This window comes from Anabas testudineus, chromosome 2 (assembly GCF_900324465.2).
Source record: "Anabas testudineus chromosome 2, fAnaTes1.2, whole genome shotgun sequence".
In the NCBI taxonomy this organism is placed as follows: Eukaryota; Metazoa; Chordata; class Actinopteri; order Anabantiformes; family Anabantidae; genus Anabas; species Anabas testudineus.
Window position 1 is genome coordinate 24,025,842 of NC_046611.1, and position 24,267 is coordinate 24,050,108.

Sequence of the window (24,267 nt, forward strand, 5' to 3'; positions counted from 1 at the left end):
ATAATAATAATAATAATAATAATAAAAACACAGATACATGTAAGATTATGACAGAAAATGGAAATATTGTGAAATTTTTCCACCACCCTCATCAGTGATTCAGAGCAGAAATACAAAGCGTCAAAATGAAACTCGCAGATGAGTAATCTGAACATATGGTTAAGTATTAACTAGTCATTAAATGCCAGGGATTTTCAGATGAAGACACTCACCATAAACAGTAACAGTGACTGTCTGGTGTTTGCTCTTTTCCCCGCTAGCGACACGGCATGTGTAGCGGCCTCGGTCTGAACGCTGGAGCTTCGGGATGGTCAGAATACTGTAGAACAACATGTGCGTTGGGTGTTTCACAAGCCTCTTGGAAATGGAGCCAATGTTGTTGCTCTAAAATTTAAGGGGAAGAACAGAGATATTTTACTCTTTACAACGCAAGAATTGGAATTAGCTCAAACCCATAACTAGATGTGATTGGAGTGATAAGGGAACACACTCAGCAGCAAGATGTAGTTTCAGGCTGGCATGTCTATATCTGTGCATACCTTTGTTGTACTTTTGGAGTATTTCTTATTTTTTTAAAGACATTGTTGATAAAGGGTTTAAAATGTTATTGAAAGCTTTATTAATAGTTAATAACTGGTTAAATACTGCTCATGATGAGAATAAACATTTTGGGATGTTTTTTCCATGTCACACTTTCACTGTCCTCACTTTGCCTACCTGTCTTAACTGTCAAACTATTAAGAAACAAAAACAAAGACATACTTTAAATACTCATTTAATGTTCTGTAATAAAGGTCTCTGATCATTAAAATGCTAGGTTACGACCGATGACTCCACCCACTCCAACCACAGACTGTTCACTCTGCTGTATCATAGCAGACGAACCAGAACTGCCAGATTCTGCAAGAGCTCCCTCCCCCTGGGCAATCAGACTTAAACTCTCTCTAACCACCCTCAAACCCCCCCCCCACACACACTCACACAGGCAGAAATAGACATACATTGTTCCATGTACACTGGCAAGAAAAAGTCAGGAAAGAAAAATGATTAGGGGCATTGTCTTCTTCATTTGGTAATGCACCCCCTATATGCATGGACGGTTTTCAGCAACAATAACATAAACTTCAACTGGATCACTTTTCTAACTGTCCACGGTCTATAAATGGAGGAGTCCTGTAAGTTTTATGCTGGAGATTTCCTTCTCACTAATAGTTTTATATTAACAAATGATACGGACCATTCCAGTTAATAATCCCTGAATAAGTTAGGCCTTATTAAAAACAATGGTTCTTCCTGCTCATTATAAAGATTGTAGTTTTCCTCAAGCAAAATCCTGAAGTGAACAGATTGTCACATCAAGTTAAAAATATATGTTTAAAGCGTAATACAACAGTAATTACTATGTCGACTTCTACTATCACAAAGAGGACGGCATATAAGACAGGAAGCTTCACCTGCCTGTCATCTCATTTCAGATCATGTTTTCTGAGGGGAGCATCTAAACTAATATACTCCAGCTCAACCTCTGTCAAAGGTCATTTGTCATCTGAAACTGTGTTCTGGTACGGAGTCTCCACACACTTGTGCAGGTCTGACCTTTCCAGGGTAGTCCCAGGTGATGTTCACTCTGGTGTTCAACTCCCCAGTGGCAGTGCAGTTCAAGACCAATCTCTCCCCCTTCAAGGCCTGCACAGGTCCACTGCTGTTCAGACGCACCTCCATGATGTTACTCACTGAAGCAAAAGAATGAGAAAAGATATAGTATTCACTAAGATAAACACGTGATGTAAGAATGTCCTGCAGGGAAGAGCATACCGACCTGGTCTGTGTACAAAGTAATTGCGTGACTTGTGTGTCACACCATCAGTGATGGTCTGGCAGTAGAAGAGGCCGATGTAATAGAAGGTGGGAGATCGGATGATGAAGCCCTGCTTGCTGTCCCAGATAATGTTCCTCTGGTCTGGGCTAAGGCTAAGGCTGAGGAACTGTGGGAGGACAGAGACAGAGACAACCCTGCTGAATGCTCTGTGTCAAAAGGTATTAAAAAAGATTATTCCATCAGTCAACTGGTGCTGCCGAGCTCTTTTTACTTCAGGAGAGACAACGCCCATTAAATGTTTCACTGTACCGCAGCCAGGAGAATAATAGCAATGACACACTGTCACTTTAACTTTGTACGTGAAACATTAGTAAAATCAACTAAAGACGGTACATGTGTGCTGTCACAGGTGTTGTTCAACACCCTGTTCAAACGCAGAAGGAAACTGGTTATTATGTAATTCATTAATTAATTTTAATTAGTATAATTTTCAAAGAAAAACATAAAGGCTTCTCATGCAACAGAAAATTTTATTTTCTCTGTTTTCAAAAGCAAGAGTTCAACCTGTGCTGCACGCAGTATAAAAATGCTGCTCAATTCATAGAAAGTTTAAAGGACAGATCTCATTTATCCTAGATATGTCCTTTGATTTAACACTGCTTTAATTCCATTAAACCAGGACACTGTAACACTACTACACTACATTAATTGTTTTTCAGCTGGGAAAGCTGCAAAAAGCAGTGAAAGAACAAAACCTGCACAAAAGAGAAAACTGTAGATACGAGAATTGACACCAGTGAATGTTAACGCAACTAAATACATATCTAAAACAACAAAAGAAATACTATGTGTGTAAAACAATTACTTAATCCCTAGAAGACAATGAGCAACTCATAACTTATAATGGCAGCAGCAGCTGTACAATGTTTCCTCGAGATAACCTATTTAGTTGCATTTTCTAAATAAATAATAAATAATGAACATGGTAATAAATGTTCAGAGGTGATATTTGCCCATTACTGGGTGTGGAAAACTATTTCTGGGGAATTGAAAATGTGGTTTCTGATTAAGAGAGATGCGTTTCCTCCACTTGCTACATGAAAGGTGGTGACTCAGGGCTATTTTAAAGCTACTGGTAATAGAAATTCCAGAGTCAGCATCAAGTCACAACTTTAGGGACATGTCCAAGTCAAATGAAAAGTTTCTGATGACCATTTCTGTGTTAAAATATGTTTAAATTGTGTCTCTATACTCTGGGCAGGTACAGACTGTCTGTTAGTGTCTTGAAAAATAATAATCATAATTATTATTAAGTTAATCTAGTCATAGTGCTGGTTTTATAATTTCGACAAGAACACTTGTGTAACTGTGTAACCTTGTTGTGTTGTTTTCTTGGGTCAACCTCAAGGAAATGTTTACTAGAATTTCTGTGACACAGTGAAAGCCTCACACCCACTCTCAAGGGAACAGGCAGACCCCCCCTATTGCTGCACACAGATATCCCCCCACCCTCTCCACTGCACCCCCAGTGTAAACTGGATGATACTCTCCCTCCCAGAGTGAGGTGACCACTGAGCACCTCCTCTCCTCTCCTCTCCTCTCCTCTCCTCTCCTCTCCTCTCCTCTCCTCTCCTCTCCTCTCCTCTCCATCTTTTAGAGTAGATGCTTCCCACCCTTCCCTCCTCCTGAACCCACTTTATTGCCCCATCTGCACGTCCTGTATCCTATGTGCTCCTCTAACTCTAAATGCAGATGAGATGAAGGGGAGAAGCGAACAAGTCAGAGTATAATAGGATATGAGAAACGTGACTCCAGTCCACCTCTTTGCATCCTGTTACTACAGGATATAGACATTTTGACTAGAACCCCAGATCGACCCTGTCATCCCGGACCTGTGGGACCTGTTGCTCACTTTTTATGGCCAGAGCGAGAGAGCAGAGCCTCCTGGGTATTGTTTCCACTAGGAAGGGTCATAGTAGAGATCCAGGCAAAGTGCACAGTTCTTCCAGGAAAAAAACACTTCAGAGGTTGTAATGAGGCTGTGAGTGGATTTCTGGTTCGGACTGGCCGGCACAGGTTAAGAAGAGGGAGTGGGAGATGAAGGAAGAGGAGGGGAGCTATATTTAGAATAATTACCTGAGGGGTTCCGAGCATTTGTGAGGACATGGAAATAGGACAAAAACACATGTGTATGTTGACGTCCAGCCATGTCTGTGATTTAGAACTAGTGCTTGTGGCCGCCAGTCGTGAAATTCCTGCACCTTCTGGATCCCAAATTGTGACAATGGTGACATTACATCAGTAATATTGGCTTGAGGACTACGCATTGTAAAATAAGCCACATGGAAACTGGCGTTAAAGAGTTTCAAAGACACTTCCTAGGAAGATGTGATGTGGCATAAAAGTCAGGACATCACATCGCACCAGTTACTGTCTTTAAATGTGTCTCTTGTAAGTGCTAACCACTCCTCCACCTCACATATGTCCATCTAATGTACATACAAAAGATAAAAAAGAATTATTTTGATCCGCCCTTGTTATTATTCAGTTGGATTGTCTAGTGCAGAGTTTACTTTATGTTTTACAGCTTCTCTATTGTAATTAAACCACAATAATATTCTTACAGTGACGCACAAGCTGTTTTACTAATGAGCGTTCCTGATTAGAGAGAACTCGCTGCACTTTGATCTGGCTGAGCTAATAGCCAACTCTGCTTTATACACCAGGCAAACCAGCTGTATAAAGCATTAGCACGGGGAAGTTGGCAGCCAGGATTCCTACTACAAGAGGTTGAGGGTGAGATGTGGGAAGTGGTGCTGGCTTGGAGCCAGTGCCACGGCACTCCAGATCCCATGTCCGGCGCCCAGAGGTAAAATAATGGCAACAGGATGTTGTAGGTGTGATTGAAAGGTTTTCTTGAAAACATGAACAAATGCGTTTCTTTCACATATAGGAAAATTCACATCAGAAACACAAAACAGCTCTAACACAAACACACACACATGCAATCAGCGAGCACACTGAAGCTCCTCTTTTCACTTATTGACTCTGCACGCTCTCCTCCTCCTTTGCCCTCACGCACCAACACCGACAAACATATCCTCACACACTTCACACATATCCGCAAACGGACGCAAACAAATGGACGCACACATACGCACGCCCACCACAGTGTAATGGTTGCCAAGATAAGAACAATGCGGTGAATGATCTGGAGAGGGAGGGAAGAGAACGGGATGGTGCAATTTGTGCGTAAGTGACCACTAATGGAAAAAACTAGGAGTGATGATGTGCAGAGAATGTGAGTGTGGTGTGATTGTGTTAAGCTGTAAAAGGCGTCCAAATAGTCATTTCATTCATATTCTTTGCACTGACCTTGACCAGTGTGGCGGTGACATTGGGGTTTGTGGCGCGACAGGGGATGACCAGAGGCTGGTTCTCCTTCAGGTACAACACACCTGGGCTCATACCCGGATGTTCCACAAATAGCTGCTGGCTGTCTGAAACCCAAACACTGCGGTCAGGGACACATATAGTACAGATAATAAGCATGTGACGTACTGTAAATGCAAGGAAAAAAGGGTCAGTTCACCGAAATCCCTGTGACTTTGACTAGATTCTAATGTTTTTTTTTCAGGATTTCTACCTTTGTGCCAGTAGGATGCAAATACGTTTGTGGTGTCAGAGCATTCACAACTTGGATAATCCACCAGTTGTTCACTGTAGAAAGTATTTTGATTGAAGTGAACAAAAAAGTGGACAAAAATAAGATTTAAAAAAATGGGTGAAAGTTTGAAAGCCCTTTGACTGAGTGCAAAATATGTCTTTTTATTCACTTTCTGTAAACTGAGCATTTAATTTCATGCATGCATGAAACAATCACCTGCCTATACGCACAAACACAAAAACAAACACACACTTCCAAGTATCAGTCTCAACAATAAACAAAAACAGACACACACTCCTAAACATACACTGTCCCCCACACCCATTCATTGAATCTCCATTCAGTGAATGACTGCCTGCAGTCAACAATAAACACACAGATTGTTTAGAAGCAATCAAACAACGTCTCTGTGCTTTCTCCTCCCAGTCTGACTACTGTAAAAGTTCTGTGCCATTCAAAGCTGTGGGTGTTGCTCGCTGTATTGTTTGTTGCAGTAGGGTGTTATTCAAGGAAAGCAAATCTCTGAACATTCGAACAAAAGTACCCCAAGGACTAGAGGACTAAGGGTTTCCTTCTCTTGCTTTGATTCCTAATAGAGGACTCAGGGAGGAAGGCAAAGTCTGAGCAGAGCTGCAGGCCAAGTCTGACTCTTAATGGACACGGCGACCTGAGCGATTGATGGCCCCCGAAGGCCCTGTTGGCCAAACAGTAGCATGCCCTGTGACCCTGGCTTCCAGCCTAGCTCCACACCCAGTACAGCTCAGGCTGAACAGCGTCACCATCCAGGACAAGGCGGGGCCTGGGTGGGCAGACATCTTGCCTCCTCTGCCCCGATACCATAGAGTCACAGGTCTTCATCTTATCCTTCTCTGCTCCTTACACACACACACACACACACACACGGACTTCCACACACCTCCCTTTCACCACCTTGGAGAGACACAGCGACATCCCCTCTCAGCACACCCCCTTTGAGCCCTCCCCCTCCTCCCCCAGGCACAGGATGCTTTGAGCAAGGCTGAGCAGAGCAGATAAGGCTGATGCCCTGGGAAACTCTGCCCGGGCCTGAGCCTTTCAGCAGCTGGGCTATTCTTGGCCTCGAGGTCGCACGTAAATGAAAGTAAAAAAGGATTTATATATAGACAGCAGGGAGGTAGGCCTGAGCTGAGAAAAGAGAGGTGGGAGAGGATGGGGTGAAACTGTGCCAGAGTCATCTAGAAGGATGTGTTGTTGGGACAAATGGTGTTAAGATATAATTGGCCCACTACATCCAGTTAAACCCGAGATCACAAACAATAAGGATGACGGTGTGGCAGGGAGCTCTGCTCAGCTCAGCGTGATGGAGGGAGAGAGTAAAAAACAGCAACACAGAAACAAAGATAGAAAATAAAACAGAGGAAAAGAAGCTCAGAAGTGTCTTACCTGTGACATATACATAAACAGAGGTCTGCTTTTGGGTTCGATGCTTGTATTGGCAGCGGAACAGGCCCGTGTGCTGGGCCTGGCTGCGGCTCACCATCATATTACTGCAGTACAGCTGCTTTGTCCTCCCGCAGCGAGATTCCTCCACCTGAACCTGATCTCTGGCCAAACCTGATGGGAACACCCATGTAATCTCCCACCGGCCCCTGGTCGAGAGATACAGTGACTTGAAAGTTTGCTTTGACGAACCCACAGCTTGCATCACAACAAATGCATCCTTTTCACTCTAAGGTTATTTTACCATATGTAGGAGAAAGGATGGAAAAACAAAGACTCATCTAAACGTGTTCCACCGAGCGGCCTAATGAGGATGCTATAAAAACTTTTTTTTTTTTAAGAAAAAAGTGAAAATGTAATTTAGTGATAAAGGATTGGAGGTACTGATTAGTCCATCGACAGGTTTGCACAAATAATGTGCAAACATGAATGTAACTTTTTATTTTTTTTTTACTCTTATTTAATTTCACTCTTGCAGATGAGAGTTGTGATGAGGGTTTTTCTTATGGCCACAAATCTAACTGCACAGTTTAATAGGAAACAGCGAACAGAGTTATGTGATTCTAAAAAGCGTCTTTGCAGTGATTTTTTCTGTCAATATTAACAAGCTTACACGTGGGTTTGTTTGAAGATGTGTCACTTTTTATTTACAGACATCAAACATGGCGGTTAAACCTTGCCACTGCAGATCCACCCTGTTGATTAGATTGTGGTTTTGTGGTTCAGTCGGTCTAGCTGATACTCACCTGCAGCTGAGCTGTAGTGGCTGGTTGGCGTCCAGGACTAGCTGCCGACTTTTCACGTCCAGCTTAGGAACTCTGTACTTTCCCCTTTGTTCCTTATCTGCAGAGACACATGAGAGGATAAGAACACAAGCAACACCCTAATCACTTAATCACTAAGTATATTAAGAATGTGTGGAATCCATTTGTCTGACAAAAGCTGTAGGACAATGTTTTGTTGACTTATAAACCAACACGATTCAGACTGGATGGATCTTCTAACTCTGATCATATGACTCAATGATCGACACAATGCAAATCCACCCAGATCGACTTGAGAACAGTTCTAGAGGATATCCTGGAAGAATTAAAAAACTCTTACAACTATTAAGTAGTTCCTGTAAGCACTGTCAAGCTGGACTAAACCGGACACTTTGCTGATTGCAGAACCGGTTGAGATCCAGGTCTAAGGCACGTCCTCCATCCAGTGTCCAGTATCTGTGACCCTTCTCACATCTCCTCGCTCAGGCCTCTTGACAACTAGTGTGGAAATGCGTAAGCAGTGTCCCTCTTGTTTATCAAATAAAGGCATTCCTCTACTCCATCGCTGAGGTTTATTAATGAGAGATAAAGACGGCTGTCTGTCCACCCTTCCTTCCTCTCAACAACAGTGGAAACATCATTCAGGGAAGTCCATCCTTCACTCTGACTGCTTTATTTTTATGCACTTGCAGAGTTTAATCCATGCAACTCAAAACGCACCACTGCTCTCTATACAGTTAAATCATACGTAAGGCAGATTGTGAGTTGATTGGTAGTCCATTATTACCATTCATTGTCAGCATCATTGTTCCCAGTGGATGGCCCATTGAGCAGAGCTAGCATTACTCATACTGCTAGCACTTCCTATACTATTTCCTTGGATTTCACAGTGTGTGAGTATGCGAGAAACACACACACATGCAGTGGAGGGGGAGACGGAGGGGAAGTTAGGAATCTCCTCCAGGCCTTTTGGGTCCTTGTCAACAGGCTGTAAAGTGGCTAAAAGCCCAAATGCCATATGAATTAGCACAGTCATGCTGCTATTTCATCTACATAACAGATAGTTTTGATTTATTTGTTCTACATGTCACAGTCTCAATCATAGAAAAACAAAACACTCATCATGTGGAATTAATATTTTTGTGACAGGTTTCTACACGCTCTTCATTACCAGGGAAAATCCCTCCAACCGACTTATCAGGAAATTTGGAAGATAAACTTGGCAACACGTTGTAAAGAAATATTTTTTAATGGTCACTGGAAATCAGTATTACTAATGAAAAACGAAACTGGACAAAACCTCTTGATACTGAAATCACTCATTCCACAGTTTGCATATTACAGGACTCGTTTCTGGACAATCCATCTCCCTGATATCCTCTTATCTGCAAAACCATGCCGATGATCAAAATCCAAGCAAGGAAGCAAATAAATAAATAAATAAACAAACATTTACAACATACAATTAAATAGAGCTTGGCTATGTATTCTATTATATTTAGATGCACATTCCTATTAAATGTGTCACCAGAATAAAGGTGTCTCAATTAATGTCTTTTAATTTAGAACATTGGTTTGAAGAGAAATTAAAGCATCTTTAAAGTTTTGAATGTACACTGTGCATTAAATTCACAACAGCAATCCTGATAACAATTATATCTATATTATATTTCTAAGTATTTCAATTATTTCAATTAATAAATTGACTATTATTAGTATTATTATTTCAAGACCCCGCCTGGTGCGTATATAAGTATACATATTGGTATAGGTTAGGGAGGCATCAGAAATTGGCGCCCTTGTTCTATTTTTTTTAATGTGAACAACAAAATCCTTTAAGTTTTATCGGATTGTTTAAAGAATCTGAAACTATTGTTTTGACAGTTATTAATAATTAAGCTTACAAAATGCTTCAGTACATGTTCAAATAAATGCTGGTAGAGACACAGTAACACATTTTAGGATTGATCATCTGCATTTAAAGATTTTTAATGCTAAAATCATTTTGTGCTTACCTGGACAGTTGGATAGTTAATATAATACGCATGCGTTTTCTTTCAGTGTGCAGTAAAAACAAAATAACCTCTGTTGTTGTTTTTTTTTTTTTCAACAAATGAACAATAACAGCACAGAAACGTGTGGCGCGCACTAAGCAACCCACCGGCTGTTAATAAGCACAAATTAACCCTGGTTCCTGCTCCGTGGATATTTTCCTTCAATCGGTCATGACCTCTCGTTCATTTATTTCAGAACTTCCATTTGACAAACTCATCAGTCTCAGGAAACAACGCCCTGCGTGTGTGAATTCAACCGGAGCCAAGGGCACAAGGTGCCGGGCCACAGCGGTCTGCTTTATCCAAACAGTGTCCCGCAGGATTGCGCTTATCTCCGTCTCTGCACTCGGCGCTAACAGAAGTTTAAAAGCTCATCAACCTCAGACACACGACCGCCCCGACACCTGTGACTGGGCACCGGAGCAGCACAAACACCACATACACAATGGAAAGGTACAGTGCGCTTGTGTTTTCTTCCCAAGTGTGAATGCCCTGTCCCGGAGCCTCATCCAGCCTCTGATTGTTTGGAAACCACATTCCTGTGTATCAAAGCTCGTGCGTAAAATCCAGTTCTCTACAAGCAACAACTTGTCCAAGTCTCCCCTTTGGTCTACACCGTTAAGGCTAATTTAGCACAATAAAAAAATGTGGCGCTGTCAGTAACTCAACCCACTGAAGAAATTTAAACGCCTAAACAGGCTGCTGCACGGATCGTTGCAGCAGGTGCTCTGAGCACCCTGCAGCGGCATTTAATAAACCATATAGTAAAGCTGCTACTCACCTTTTGCTAGAACACCATACAATCCACATAGCATGCAGATAAGAATACAGTTCATGATGCCTGGTGATTCCGATGCAGCAAAAGGTTTTTTAAATATAACACGACAGATGTATTCCTGCTGTTTTCCCCGGGAGAAGACTTCAGCCAACGCAGCGCACTTGTCTGTTGCGCTTAGAGCTGATGGTCAGTGGTTGGTGATGGTGGGATATCAGAGGAAAGCTGCGGGAGATCACGCAACAAGACACCGAGCTTAAACCCAAGAGCAACTTTTTCCATCCTATTGGACAGTGGCGCTGATTTATACAGTTCCCACAGTTCGGCCACCGGACAGCGGACTTCCGTGACGTCCATTGACACACCCAAGGTGCGTAACAGCAGCCCCCCTTTCTCCAGTGACCAGCCAATGGACAAGTAAGATGCTGATGAGAGAATATTGTAATATCGAAAATATCTATGAAAAAAGCAATACTGCAAAAGTTGGGAAGGGAAAGCGACTGTCCCATATACAGCACTCCATTGAAAATCACAGATGTTGTGCAGAGGGCAACACTGTGCTTAAATATTGTTGTCTGGATTGGTAAACGGGATGATCAGCACGTAGGCACTGGGGAAAACGGGTGGTGTCAACTTGGCAATCGCATTTCTCACATTTCAAACTGGCAATCGTTCTTCAAAGAATAAATAAACAACTCTGCTCCCAGCAAGAGCATGTCACACATTCCTCAAATACAGAAAATACTAATGTCAGCACTACCTGTTTTTATAGGTATCCCCTTACTTCAAATATTCTACATAACAACAGATACTGTGATATAAAAGAACAGTCAGAGCAGTAGAGGCTCCCCAGCCCAAAGTTAAAGAGACAAATGCCATGATACAACAACATGCTACAGAAATGAGTAAAACAAGTTTGTGGAGAAACACATGTATGACCTGCTGCATCGAAGTTGGTGTCTTTAATAAAAAAGCAGATGAACTGATGTCATTAAACAATGATGCTAACTGCACGTTTCCTAGCCATTTCTGCATCATTTCTCCAGAAGAGAGTATTGGTCGGCTACAGGTTGGCCACTGGGTGGTGATGTGAGCTGAATGAAAAGAGAGAGGAGGAGAACAGGAAAATCCAAATTTGTCTGCATAAAGAAATCTAATAATTTAAGGGATCTGGCTTTTATGGGGCATAAAGTAGAAAGAAGGCACCATAAAGATAAATTATAACCTTATAGTAGATATCTGGAAGTTGAGTCATGGCAACTGGACTTCCTTCTTGTTAAGTTTCACTACTCGTCCATGTTGCTACTTCAATCTGAAGACAGTTGGTTAGAAAACACCAATTTGTCCTCCGGGTTGGTTTCACTTCACCACTGGCTTGAATAGACTTGTAAGGGGGGAGGGGGTGTTTTTTTTGCACATGCAAAGCTTACCTCACACCTCTCTCAAACCACTTGTCCAATATGTGCATCAACCTTACAGCTCACTTTAGGGGGTTGGCAGAGGTGACTAGAAAATCTTTTTACACCCCTTCCATTGTTTCAACAAATGGGCCTATTCAAGACACAGGTGAAGTGAAACCAAACTGGAGGATATATTTGTGGTCTCCAACCAACTAACCAACAGACTGAAGAAGCTACTTGGATGAGCAGTGAAATGTTTCAAGTCCAGTTGCCACAACTCCCTGATAACTTCACCTGGATGACTGAAAATCTTCACCAACTCATAGTAAATATAAAATGCAAAATATATTACCACCTCCTACTGAGGGATTGTTCATACTGCAGAATACAGTTAACATAAGGCTATAACTCAGATAAACACGATACACAAAATGCACATACATACACGTACAGTACAAAAACAACACGAACAGTGAGTCGTGAACATGCATATACAGTACATGGACAAATGTAGATGAGGGAAAAAATACACAGTTATATATTTGTAGGAAGAGAACACTTTTCACAGTCAGTTAAAGGACTGATCAGATTTTTTTTTGGCGACGCACGGTCACCAACTCTGCAGTGAACAATGAAAAAGAGGAAAGGCAGAAACAACAGGAAATACTTGGCTACATTAACATGCACAGGATAAACTGGCTGCTGGCTCTAATGTTGTGAACCTCAAATTTGTTCTGAAACCTGATGTTTACGGATGAAAGCGGATTGTGACCTGTTCGTTTGCGCCTGGCTGGTCTTTGGTTGCAGATTGAGAAAAATTTAAAAACACTTTGGCTCTGTCAAGATTGTTCTGCTCTGCCTTCATTAGGTCGGTATCTTGTGGTTGTTTCGAGTTTCTTTCTCTCATGTGATAATCACGTGATCAACATTTGGTCATGCATTAAAATCATTTTTAAAATAAAAAATAACAATTAAGAAAATAATTCCAAAGCATCATTAATTTATGTAATTACAAATACTACAAATATTCAGCAACCAGAAGTTTAAACTACATAAATCCACAGTGTGATTACCACGTCTAACACACACTACAGCTCTTTGTTTCTTTTTAAAAATAGCTTTTCACTTCTATGTTAGCTACTTAAAGAAAATCCAAAAATAAGGCAATTCCCATTTCACAGTTTTCTCCAGGAAATACATTTGTTATCCAAATTAGCGCACGTTTCAGGGGACAGATAGAGATGCATTTCCATGACGTGCTGCAACTGGATAGGTCTCATTTTTCAAATGTTCTAGTATGTCTAGGATCTGCTATTCTTTGTTTTAATACCCTCGATGATTTTCCAACATATCATTTTCCATGAGAACACCCTTTTTGTTGTTTTCCTAAATGGGATTAGTGAAGTCATAGTTTGGATTATTTCTTATCTTACCAGTTTTTCCTCTTTTGAATACTACTTAATTTTTTCATGTAAAGCATATTAGAAATTCTTCTGTTGCATGTATCGTTGTTTGTTGACCAGATTTTAATGGCTTTGGAGATTTAGTTGCAAACAAAAATGATTCAGTCTCACTGTTGTTTCCTTTAAAAACAAGTCCACCTTTGTTTTCTGTGAAATTTTCTTATTGCGCCATACAGCTGTCTGTACATCATCTGTTCTTGAACCTGTTTTTTCACCTGAAAGCGTTGCTCAAAATCTTTTTTTTTTTTGCTGTTGACAAAACTGACTGTATGGAATAAGGAACTAATGAAACATATCTTAATGTTCAGTTACTTAATGTTTAATGATTAAGAATGTGTCACCCAGAAAAGGTTTCCACATTATTTTTGGATATTTGTTCTCTGAGTTCACAGATATTCCTCCCAATATACCTCAGCTTTATCTCAACAAAAGAGAGATTCTTTAGAAGATTTCTGTTCTAGCAAAAGAAAAATGTTGACATGGATGCTGTTGATGAATCTCTACCTAGGTAGATGTATGTAAGAAAACTCAAAACAACCTTAAGATGCTGCCCGGATGAAGACGAGACAGCTGAAAATGTTTGTTAAAAAATGTTTGGTACTTTGAATGAGAATTGTGCAACATGTTAATTGATTGATCAGATTTCACAGCTACTACGTTGTGCTTCTGGTTGCAAGACAACTGAGGTCCTCTTGTGGCAAGTTGGAAAGTGGTGGAAAGAAAAAATGAAAATAGGTTGTATAGTATAGAAGTCATTCAAAGTGCTTGATCTTCACCCCAATTCTGTAAGATTATTATTTTTCTGATGAATTGCAGTTCCTGTGAGTATGTTTGATCTAAATAAGAGGGAGAAAATCCCAATATTTGCTTTTAGCACTTTAAAATATCTTTTCTGAATCCAGTAATAATTGAGCCACGGTTCGATCTACATATGTGCGACAACCCAAAAGAAGGTTAACTGATGATCTGATTAAGTGTTGACTTTTTGTACATAGCCACTTCTGATGTTTGAAAATCAGACACGAGCTAGAAGAGATTGTAAGGATGCTGGTTTGGAGCAGAGATAATGCGCCCACTGGCCCACTGACACAGACACACTTCCAAAACCGACTTGTCATGCCGTCCTAACAACAGTTTGAAGACAGACACCAGGTCTGAAACCTTCATTCTGTGTGTTAAGTCTGTCATTTTGTTCATGCCAGTCCGGTGTTCAGTCACACCTGTCCTTTAGTCTGCTGATAGATCCAGTCAGTGAACTTGACCACCTTTGTGTACACACCAGGACGGTTTTGCCGCGCACAACCTTCGCCCCAGCTCACGATCCCTGCCAGGAACCATCGTTTGCCACGCTCCAAACACACCAACGGACCTCCTGAGTCACCCTGAGGGCACAGACATAGACACTAATGTTCAGGCAAACAAATGCAAACCTATAAAGAAAAGACATATTGTACTTTAGACACTTTACTTTCTGGGTCAGATTTCAACATTTTTGATACAGACAAATTTAGAACACTTGATGTCATCTAAATATTTCCACAGCAGATGATGATATGTTTCATTAGAAATCTAGGGAAAGAGAGAAGGCGTCCAATCACTCACTTATTGACTCATTCATTACTCCCTATCGAAAGATCGCCCAGTGGTTGACTCATCGGTGAGCGGTAGGATTTCAGACCATTACGAATCCTCATCTTTTTGGATTAACGCTCACTGCTACAGATCTGCCCGACACTAATATTTTCATTGATAAAATGTGGCGAACTGTGTTTGTTGTTAGAAAGTAGTCTGCGTGAAATAGGCACTACTTCAAATGGTGGACATTAAACTACATAACAAATGATTTATTGAAGATCATATTTTACCTCTAGTCTTTATCTATAGCCTTTTTCATATAATTGTTTTGTGATTGTTATTTTTGTTTAACTAGCTGCTAACAAACTAAGCTAAGCTAGCCATTGAAATAACAGTTGTAGGTTAATGTGTGACTAAAGCAACATTTAGCAGCTTAATTTACTCTTATTAACTCTATAAGCACGTTTATTAGTTTAAATACTTTATTGTACTTCCTATGAGGGCAAAATGTTGGTAACTGGTGATACTTAATTTCTTCCCAGCATGAGGGACGCTAGCTAGCATTAAGTAATCTGATAGCTAACTACTCTATATGTTTGAGAATCCAATTTTCCTTTATTTTACTAAAAACCTCAAAGGCCAACAAGTGACTTCAACGTGCATTAATGATGACAGGAATAGAAAATTGAGAAACATTTGCTTTGTTTGAATTCCTAGAAATGACAGAAGTGTTGCTAAACAAACTAATATGTGTCTAGATGTAAATTTGTGGGTTGTGACTAAAGGTGCATTACAACATTTCATCACACAACAATTCTGGGAAGTGTTAACAGTATTTTACAATAAAATTCATACCTGTGCAAATAAACACACACTCACCTGACAGGCGTCAACACCTCCCAGCAAACTCCCAGCACACAGCATCCTGGGAGTGACGGCGTCATCGTATAGCTTGTTACAGGTGTTCCTGTTGATGATCTTCACTGAGGCTTCTTGTAAGCGAGACGCCAGCTCACCTGAAGTTAACACAAACACAGAATCACTTCTGACCCTGCTTAATACTGCAGTTGCCTCAAAATCAGTTCCCAAACTGTTAGCAAAACCTAAATTTAAAGCATACTTTTTGTGATTTTGCTCTTCAGTGATCCAGTCGTTTGACACTCTTACCATCCTCCATGAGGACCCCCCAGCCTGTGACAAAGCAGCTAGTCCCTGCAGTAAAGGTGTGTGAAGGCGCGGGGATGCACACAGGTTGCACCAAGTCACTGAAGAAGACGGGGGCGCTGAGCTCGAGAAGGGCAATGTCGTAGTCAGAGGTGAACTGGTCGTACTGTGGGTGGAGGACGATCCTCCGAATTGGTCTTGTGGCTGCGCCATTATTCCCAGAGGTCATCACACGCATTCCCATGTAGGCCCTCCAGGCACGAGCATCTGAGTATCTGCAGATGCACTATGCATGAACACAATATATAAACATCAATTAGGGCTTGAATGGTGAGGTTGTCAGTTCTTACTTAATGGCGTCTGAGTCCTGGAAGCAGTGAGCTGCAGAGATGAGCCAGCGGTTGGAGACCAGCGTGGCTCCACAGACATGGCCATAACGATCCATCTGGAGGCTGACCTGCCACGGCCAAGACCCAGCTCCAGCATCGGAGCCACCCACTATCTTAGTGCGCTTCTTGGGGCGGGTGCCACAGCCTTGGAGTGAGAGTTGGAGAACACCTCTTTCATACATGCTGTATTTGCTTATTGTCGTCAATCTTTGTAAAGTGTTTTTAAAAGCGCTGCATGAATAAAGTGCATCGTGATTATTATAAAGGAGACAGATGACAACATGGAAACTATATGGCAATCCATTATGGCAGACCAGACAACCCCAGGTAAGGCAGTGCGAGGTTGAATTTAGAGAGTGAGGACGTACCACAGCGCAGTTCATCAGACCCGTCAAAGCAGTCTTTAACTCCATCACACTCTGGATTTACTTTACTAACACACTTTCCATTGGCGCACTTGTAGGAGGACACAGAGCATCCTTTTACGTCTACAGAGAATAAAAGGACATTTAAAAATATAGATAAAAATAATAATCCAGAATATTAACAACAACTACCCATTTCATTTATTTACTGACGTCAAGCACTGACTACTCACATGCTCTAGTGCAGTTGACTTCATCACTGCGATCTTTGCAGTCGATTATACCATCACACACAGAAGACTTCGGTAGGCACACCTTGTTAGGACAAACATGGGAGCATTTGCCTCCTGAAACAGAATATAGCACAAAATAAATGGCTAGAACACTCATAAGTACTGTGCATGAACACAGTGACAGTGCAGCGACATTAAGGCTACTCACCACAGGTGCCCTCCTCACTGCTGTCTGCACAGGTGCTCTGGCTCACACACTGGCTGCTTTGAGGTTTGCACTGACCGTTTGCACACAACACTTCCCCCGGCCTGCAGGATGCTACGTGTTTTACACACACATGTGCAGGCATGTACATAGAAACACACAATTCAAGGTTTAATGTCTTTAAAATTGAATTATTTTTTGCACTTTTACAATTAAAAGGAGGCAAAGAAATACAACAACATGTCAACAAACGGTCAAACTGATGTACAGCTCTTACAGCATTTAGCCTCGTCCCGTCCATCAGAACAGTCCTTAACTCCATCACACACCTTCCTCAGAGGGATACAACGTCCATCTCCACAGCGAAACTGGCGAGGACAAGCTGGAGAGAGACAGCAAGGAAACAAACAGCAGTGATTTTCCTTTAACACTTGGTCTAAAGAAGCAGAAGAAAACGATAATTTAATGGTAGAAAGTCTATTTAGCTTGAACAGTTTAAACCATACATGAACTTACACTTCCACTGCACAATCATTATAGTGGGCTGAAAGCACCTGATTGTACTCACTTCCCTCAGGAGAGAAGGCCCGGTAGAGCAAGTAGAAGCCCTTGTGAGTGAGGGATTCATCAGAGTGGAAGTGAAGAGTGAGAGGAGAAGAGAAGACTCGTTTTTTGCTGCTGTCTGACACTGGGTTACACAGTCTGGATAGTGAGGAACAAAGGTGTTACTGTCATGCAGGTCCAAAAACGTGCTATCTTAAACCATTATCACTTACTACACTTCAGTGTAACTTTCATGGTGCATTGGTGCCAACACTGACCCTCACTTATGGGCAACATTGGTTGGTTAAAACACAGTTCACTAACTCACCTCACCCCTCCAATGTCCAGCCAGTCTTTCTCGCAGCCGTCTGATGACGAGGAATCCTGAATGTCCATCGTCACGATCGTCATGGAGATCAGGTACCCTGGCAACGGTGCCTAATAAAGAAACCAAAGATGACTAAGGAAAGAGTTCAGACGCTGGAATGTGGACAGACTAAATAACAAAGGGATGATTCACTCTTTAATCCTTTTGCTAAACACTTTCTCTTTCTTACTGCTTCTAGAACAAGCGCATGTTCACTCTGTAAACCCATTTAGCTCACCTGTAGTGTCCAGGTGCAGTCTATGTTAGGAGGGTAATAGGAAGGGTAGTAAGGTGATGAAATAGAGCCATTCCAGGAAGAAATTGACCCTCCACAACCTGCAGGAAGAGATAGTGGCATAAGTAACACAGTGGAAACTTTTTTGTACTCATGTTATACACTGGAAGTAATCCATTCTAGCACCAGGGCCATATCACACAAAAAACCATTTGATGGTATGTCATATGGTCTTCATTGTTTGTGAGAACACTTGTACCTGCTTTTGGGATGGCTTGGAAATAAGCTTTAAAGATTGCGCCATCCCTCTGTCTGCTGAAGGAAAATGTGACCAACATTACATTCCCAGAGGATGTCAGCTTCATGACTGGAGACGAGCCTGAAACAGGCAGCCCACACCACCTGAGATAGGTGGATTAAGATTAAGATAAGCCACATACAAATATGAATCAAATAACTAATTTAAAAATGTCAACAAACATGTTACACTTTTGCAGTGACTCAGGCCTGTAACTTTGTGAACTTGGTGTACATTCCACAAAATGTCTTTACCTGGCAATTATCTTGTTCTGTAAAGGAAGCAGGAAGTCGTAAGCTGAGAGCTTGTGGGAAGTGCAGCTTCCTGGCGTGGCGCCATGCAGGGTGAGGATGACAAGTCGAACTACATGGCCTGATGGCACGCGAAGCCGCCATTGGTAGTAGGGCTTCTTGGGACTAACAAGGCTCAGGGTGCGGTTGTTACCATATTTGGCATATAGGTCAAAAGACATTGCTACACAGAGAAAAATGAGTGAATATTTAGTTAAAATTAAACAGACAGATCACAAAAAAAGAAGAAACTGACATGAAGCAAGTTAGAAAGATGTAGAGTGGTGTTAAATTTAGCATGGCAGACAATGCAAGCCACTTTTGAATGCACTCTGCTGCATTTGAAATATATATTAACACTAATGCAAAGTCTATATTAACTCTCATTGAAAAACATTAATACAGACATCAGTCAACAGTATGAGAAGGCTGCTACGATCACAAAATCAAGGACATTCAAGATAGATATATATAGCATCAACTCAGCAGTGAACTCTCCTCACCTTGGAAGCCAAGCTGCCATTTTCCACTCTGGATGCCATTTGGATTCTTAATTTTGTCAGATTTTTCTTCTGATTCTTCGGGGTCCAAACCTAAACATATGTAAAACATGTCATATTACCTTTTTAAATTTAAATAACACTTATTAGCAATTAAAACTCATTATCAAAGCAGGGGTAAAATATTTATATAGTAAAAGCTTAAGTGCTATTATAGTTTCTAGACCATCACAGACCCACCACCAAACTGGTCATGCTCGATTATGTTACAGGCAGCGTAACATTCACCACACCATCTCTAGACTCTTTGATGCCTGTCACGTGTGCTCAGTGTGAACCTGCTCTCATCTGTGAAGAGAATGGGGAGCTAATGGCGGACCTGCTAATTGTGGTGCTGTCTGGCGAATGGTAATTGAGCTGCACGGTGCTGCGCTGTGAGCACAATCATACTGGAGGACGTTGGGCTGTCATACCACCTGGAGTCTGTTTCAGTTTAGTCAGAAACAGGCACACCAGTACCCTGCAGGAGGTCATTTTGTAGGGCTCTCCCAGTGCTTTCTCTTTGCACAAAGGAGCAGATACTGGTCCTGCAGATGGGTTGGTGCCCTTCCATGACCGGTCCCCTGGTGTAACAGTGTAACAGGCTTTTGAGACTGTGCTGGGAGACAGAGCGACATTTCTGCAACTGCACATATGGATGCGCCACCTTGGAGTAACTGAACTACTTGCAAACGGGTTGGGCTGCAGGTACTGCCTCATGCTACCTGTACTGACATGGATACTAGCAAAATACAAAACTTGAGAACAATGAGTCAGGACTGTCTTTGACAAACACACGCAGAACTACTGCCTTTTTCTAGGTTTTCTTGCTTTTGCCCTAATTGCACCTGTTGTTTCTTTTAGTTGCACCAAAACAGGTGAAACTGTTTCACTACTACTCCCTAAATAAACAGATACATGACATTTAACTGACTTTTTTATACCGTGATGATTAAGTGTTAGTAGTAATTTTTTTTTAAATGTGATAATACCTGTATAAAAATGAATAGCTACATAATAATGAAGAAACCGAACCTTTAGATTTAGCACGTTTGTGCACATGTGCGGCGTTGATGTAAATCTATTGTATGTATGCAGACAACAGTGAGAGTCTCTACCCAGTAGGTGGAGCAGATCTTCATCTTGCTCCATGTAGTAGCGCTGCTCATTGTAACTGTCCTGCTGCACCTTGTTGCTGCCAGGAAGTCTGCGCTGCAACCTCTCTGGGATGGACTTCCGGATCGCCATGGCAACATTGTCCGGAGCGGCGAATTTACTCCAGTAGAAAACATTGAGCCCTTTGGATCCTTCACTGTCAGATGAAAGATTTACAATGGCACACATAGCTGAGTGTGAGTTTGTCACATTTTGTGGTTTTCTGCATTAATTTGTTATAGAATGTGATCTGATCTTCATCTAAGTCAAGAGTATTAACAAATATGATGTGCTTAAAATAATATCACCAAAAAAAGTGAACTTGTGTGTTCTCTCCAAAAAGTTCAATCTTAGGTTCATTAGTCCACAAAATATTTTGCCAATACTGCTGTGGAGTGTCAATTCTTTTTACTAAGCAGCAGTTTCCTTCGTGGTGTCATTGGACGCCCTGCTTGTTTGCTCTTGGGGTCATTTTGAATGGCTGCCCACTTCTTGGTAAAGTAGCCACAGTCCCAAAGTGTCTCCATTTGTAGATCTTCACCTAACTGGGTTAAGTCTTTAACATCCATTTGTAACCCTTTCCAGCTTTATGTAAATCAGCTATTCTTGATCATAGATCCTCTGAAAGCTACTTTTGGCCAGACACGGCTCACATTTTCTTCTTGTACGGAGAAAATTAAAAAAGTTAAGAGTGTTTTTTGTCAGCCGAAGTCGCTGTAGTCCACACCTCCAAAATAATTGTCTTAACTTATGCTAACACCTGACTCCAATTAGCTTTTTTGAGGTTATTATTATTATACATACTTTTTCCACTTGCAGTGTGAGGTTTTTATGGTTGTTCTCAATAAAGATATAAAAGAACTGAATTTATCTTGTGTTATTACTTTAGGCTCATTATATTTGTTAATACTCTTGACTTAGATGAAGATCAGATCACATTTTATGACAAATTAATGGAGAAAACCACGAAATTCCCAAATGTTCACATACTTTATCTTGCCACTATATTCCTTTTAATGTATGACCTGCACATTTCATTTTATGAATGTTTTGTGTTGGTGTTGGTGCAGCAGACCTGAAGGCAGTAATTCCTGAGCACAGGTAGTAGGAGCTCCACGGATAGGACTTATAGAGTTCTGAGAACTGTTTCAAAACAGAAAAACACAAAGAGGGTCGACCACATGCGGTACTTATTTGTTACAGCTATGACATCACAGGGGTTGCAGGTGAAGTCATTGTTTCTATGTAAGCGACAGATCAACACACCTGGTCGTATGTGCACCCTGAGTTCAACAAAAGCATTGTTCTTGCTCCATGTGTGTGTGTGTATGCAACTATGCATGTTGACTCTGTGCAGCACAGTGCTCCATTGTGGCTCTACCTGCCGGGTGTGAGTGAGTAGCACCCTGGGTGCTATGGGCTACTTGGGTCTTAGGTTCACCTGGTCTTTAATGAACAGATGGTGGCACAGATACTATGACCACTTAACAATCCTGCTAACTCACCCTTAGAGCTGATTACAGGGACATTACAGTGTGTCACTGGAGATTATTGGGGCTTGCCTAACCCTTTACTATTGAGCAAGACTGTGCAGCATGCATTTGACCTTTTGCTCCAGAAAATCCAAATTCCCCCTCTCATATCTTGGCCCAGCCCCAATACCTCTGTCATTTCAGCCTGCCCTACTGCCCTGTCTCTGCTGCTCAATCCCAGCATCACACTGAGGTTCTCTTCTGCACAGAGTGGCCGATTGTGTGAAATCTACACAGACAATGTTTTTATTGAAGGCCTGCTCTTCCTCTCACTCTTGCTGCCTGGGTCTAGCTGGGCTCACAAATGCCGGGCTTGTCCTCAGCCCTGAAAGGGCCCTCTCCCTAGGGGTCTCGGGAACTTGCACACACACTGTGCCCGGCTCCTGTTTCAGCTTTACATTTAACACCACCGCAGAGAGACAGGGATAGGAACAGAAGAGTGGTGTGCAAAAAAAAGAAAAAAAACAAAACTAAACTAAAAAAAAAAAAAAAAAAAAAAAAACAAGAGAGAGAGAGAGAGAGAGAGACAAGGACAAAGCAGGAAAAAAAGTCAAACAAATAAAAATGCAAAGACAGACAACAGTAAGAGTAAAAGGGCAGTGACATTTACACTAGTAGTCTGCTGTAATGAACCATATCAGTTTGAGCAGCTTTGGCCCAGAGTGGGAAGGTCGAGCAGCACTCTAAAGTGTCATTCAGAGAGAGGGCATTGACAGACAACTCCACCGTTGCACTTACATAATGGTTCAAAGCCCGAGCCTGCAGGCGGAACCGTGGAGAGGTGGGGTCAGTCAGCTCTGAGGAGAAGCTCAGGTTTGGGAACTCCACGCTGCCTCCGATGTAGAACGCTGAGGAGGGTGGCGCTGGAGAGGAGGAGGTAGAGATTTGAGACAGGTGCACAGTGTGACTGTGGGTGCAAGTCAAAATAAACACGTTTTAAGGGACAGCAGAGGTGGAACAAAAAAAACAAAAAAACAAAAAAACAAGAAAACAACAACACCAAAACAGGTCTGCACTCACATGTTAAGTAGTGGATGGTTAGTGCAATGGCAGCAGTGAAAGGAAAGAAAGGCAGGAGCCCTAACATCCACCTCCTCCAGAAGCCACAGGCTGGAACTCGCCCCCCCTTCACTCTCTCCTCCGCCTGATCCTCAGGCTTCTTGAAGTGGCTCAGTGCCTGGGTGGGCTCCTCTAACTCCACCTCTCCCTTCCAAAGACAAGGGCATGACTCAGATATCATACTGTTTTTTTTTTTTATCTATGTGCTCAAGTTGCTTCTAATTGTTTAAGTTTATTTTTAGGTGACTGCAGGAAAGTGCAGGCAAAATCAATGAGACATAGATTTTATGGCTAAGCAAACACTGATTTACTGTGAGCAACGGTGAACATCTTTGAGCTGAAAGGAGCTCCTAAAACATTTAAGGACTTGGCAGTATTCCCTGGGGGAGAAGACAAAGCGTGGCTGGAGGGGTCTGCTTTCCCACGGCCTGGCTCTGCAGTGTCAGTACTCAATCAAGTGGCATGGACATTCATGAGAAACAGATCCAAAATCCCTAGAGACGGATTTTTGCCATTAAGACAAACTATATATGACAAGGTGTGATAGACACTGGTTATTTACCATGCTATTGGTGTTGCAAAAAAAATAACAAACAACCATTTAAAAGTCAAACTGACTAATTTTGCGACATGGGAAGGTTTGGTTGAGAAAACGGTTCTTGCATTAAGCGGAGTACCTCTGGGCTGCGTCTTTTACGCGCAGCGACAACGGTGATGTCTTACCTGTGCCGGAGAGCAGCCTGAGTGTCCACGCCCGGAGACGCAGTACACTTCGCAAGTTTGGCTTTTAGCGAGAGTCCTCATATCACAGTCCCGTTTAGCTCCAGAGAGGCGATATGCAACAATATCTCAGGCATAGAAAAGATGGGGAGAAAGGAAACCCCGGCTGTCGCTTCT

General features: G+C 41.8%; 2 protein-coding genes across 4 annotated transcripts in view; both read right to left on the reverse strand.

The window, feature by feature from the left end:
• The window catches only part of flt1 (fms related receptor tyrosine kinase 1), a 31,311-nt gene extending 20,244 nt beyond the window's left edge, over positions 1-11,067 (reverse strand). Inside the window, exons 1-7 of one of the 3 annotated variants that reach the window (XM_026361858.1) lie at positions 10,565-11,067; positions 7,712-7,808; positions 6,909-7,114; positions 5,195-5,319; positions 1,820-1,985; positions 1,597-1,733; positions 213-384 (exon numbers count right to left, since the gene is read on the reverse strand). In XM_026361858.1, the coding sequence (XP_026217643.1) occupies positions 213-384; positions 1,597-1,733; positions 1,820-1,985; positions 5,195-5,319; positions 6,909-7,114; positions 7,712-7,808; positions 10,565-10,619 (958 nt within the window). In that variant the 5' untranslated portion in view covers positions 10,620-11,067. Of the gene's footprint in view, positions 1-212; positions 385-1,596; positions 1,734-1,819; positions 1,986-5,194; positions 5,320-6,908; positions 7,115-7,711; positions 7,809-9,890; positions 10,382-10,564 lie in introns of those variants that run through there. The other 2 variants (XM_026361859.1, XM_026361860.1) reach the window with 2 other exon arrangements.
• Positions 11,068-11,691: 624 nt separating this feature from the next.
• LOC113163336 (suppressor of tumorigenicity 14 protein homolog) lies at positions 11,692-24,174 on the reverse strand. The gene is made up of 19 exons (XM_026361865.1): positions 24,094-24,174; positions 23,332-23,518; positions 23,050-23,174; positions 21,855-21,922; positions 20,743-20,936; positions 19,589-19,678; positions 19,050-19,269; positions 18,757-18,899; positions 18,501-18,598; positions 18,224-18,333; positions 17,921-18,054; positions 17,630-17,734; positions 17,356-17,466; positions 17,148-17,261; positions 16,918-17,037; positions 16,511-16,694; positions 16,164-16,435; positions 15,876-16,012; positions 11,692-14,803 (listed from the first exon to the last, which is right to left on the reverse strand). The coding sequence occupies exons 1-19, from the start codon at positions 24,172-24,174 to the stop codon at positions 14,636-14,638; spliced, it is 2,661 nt and encodes an 886-aa protein (XP_026217650.1). The 3' UTR covers positions 11,692-14,635.
• Between the last annotated feature and the right edge of the window lie 93 nt (positions 24,175-24,267).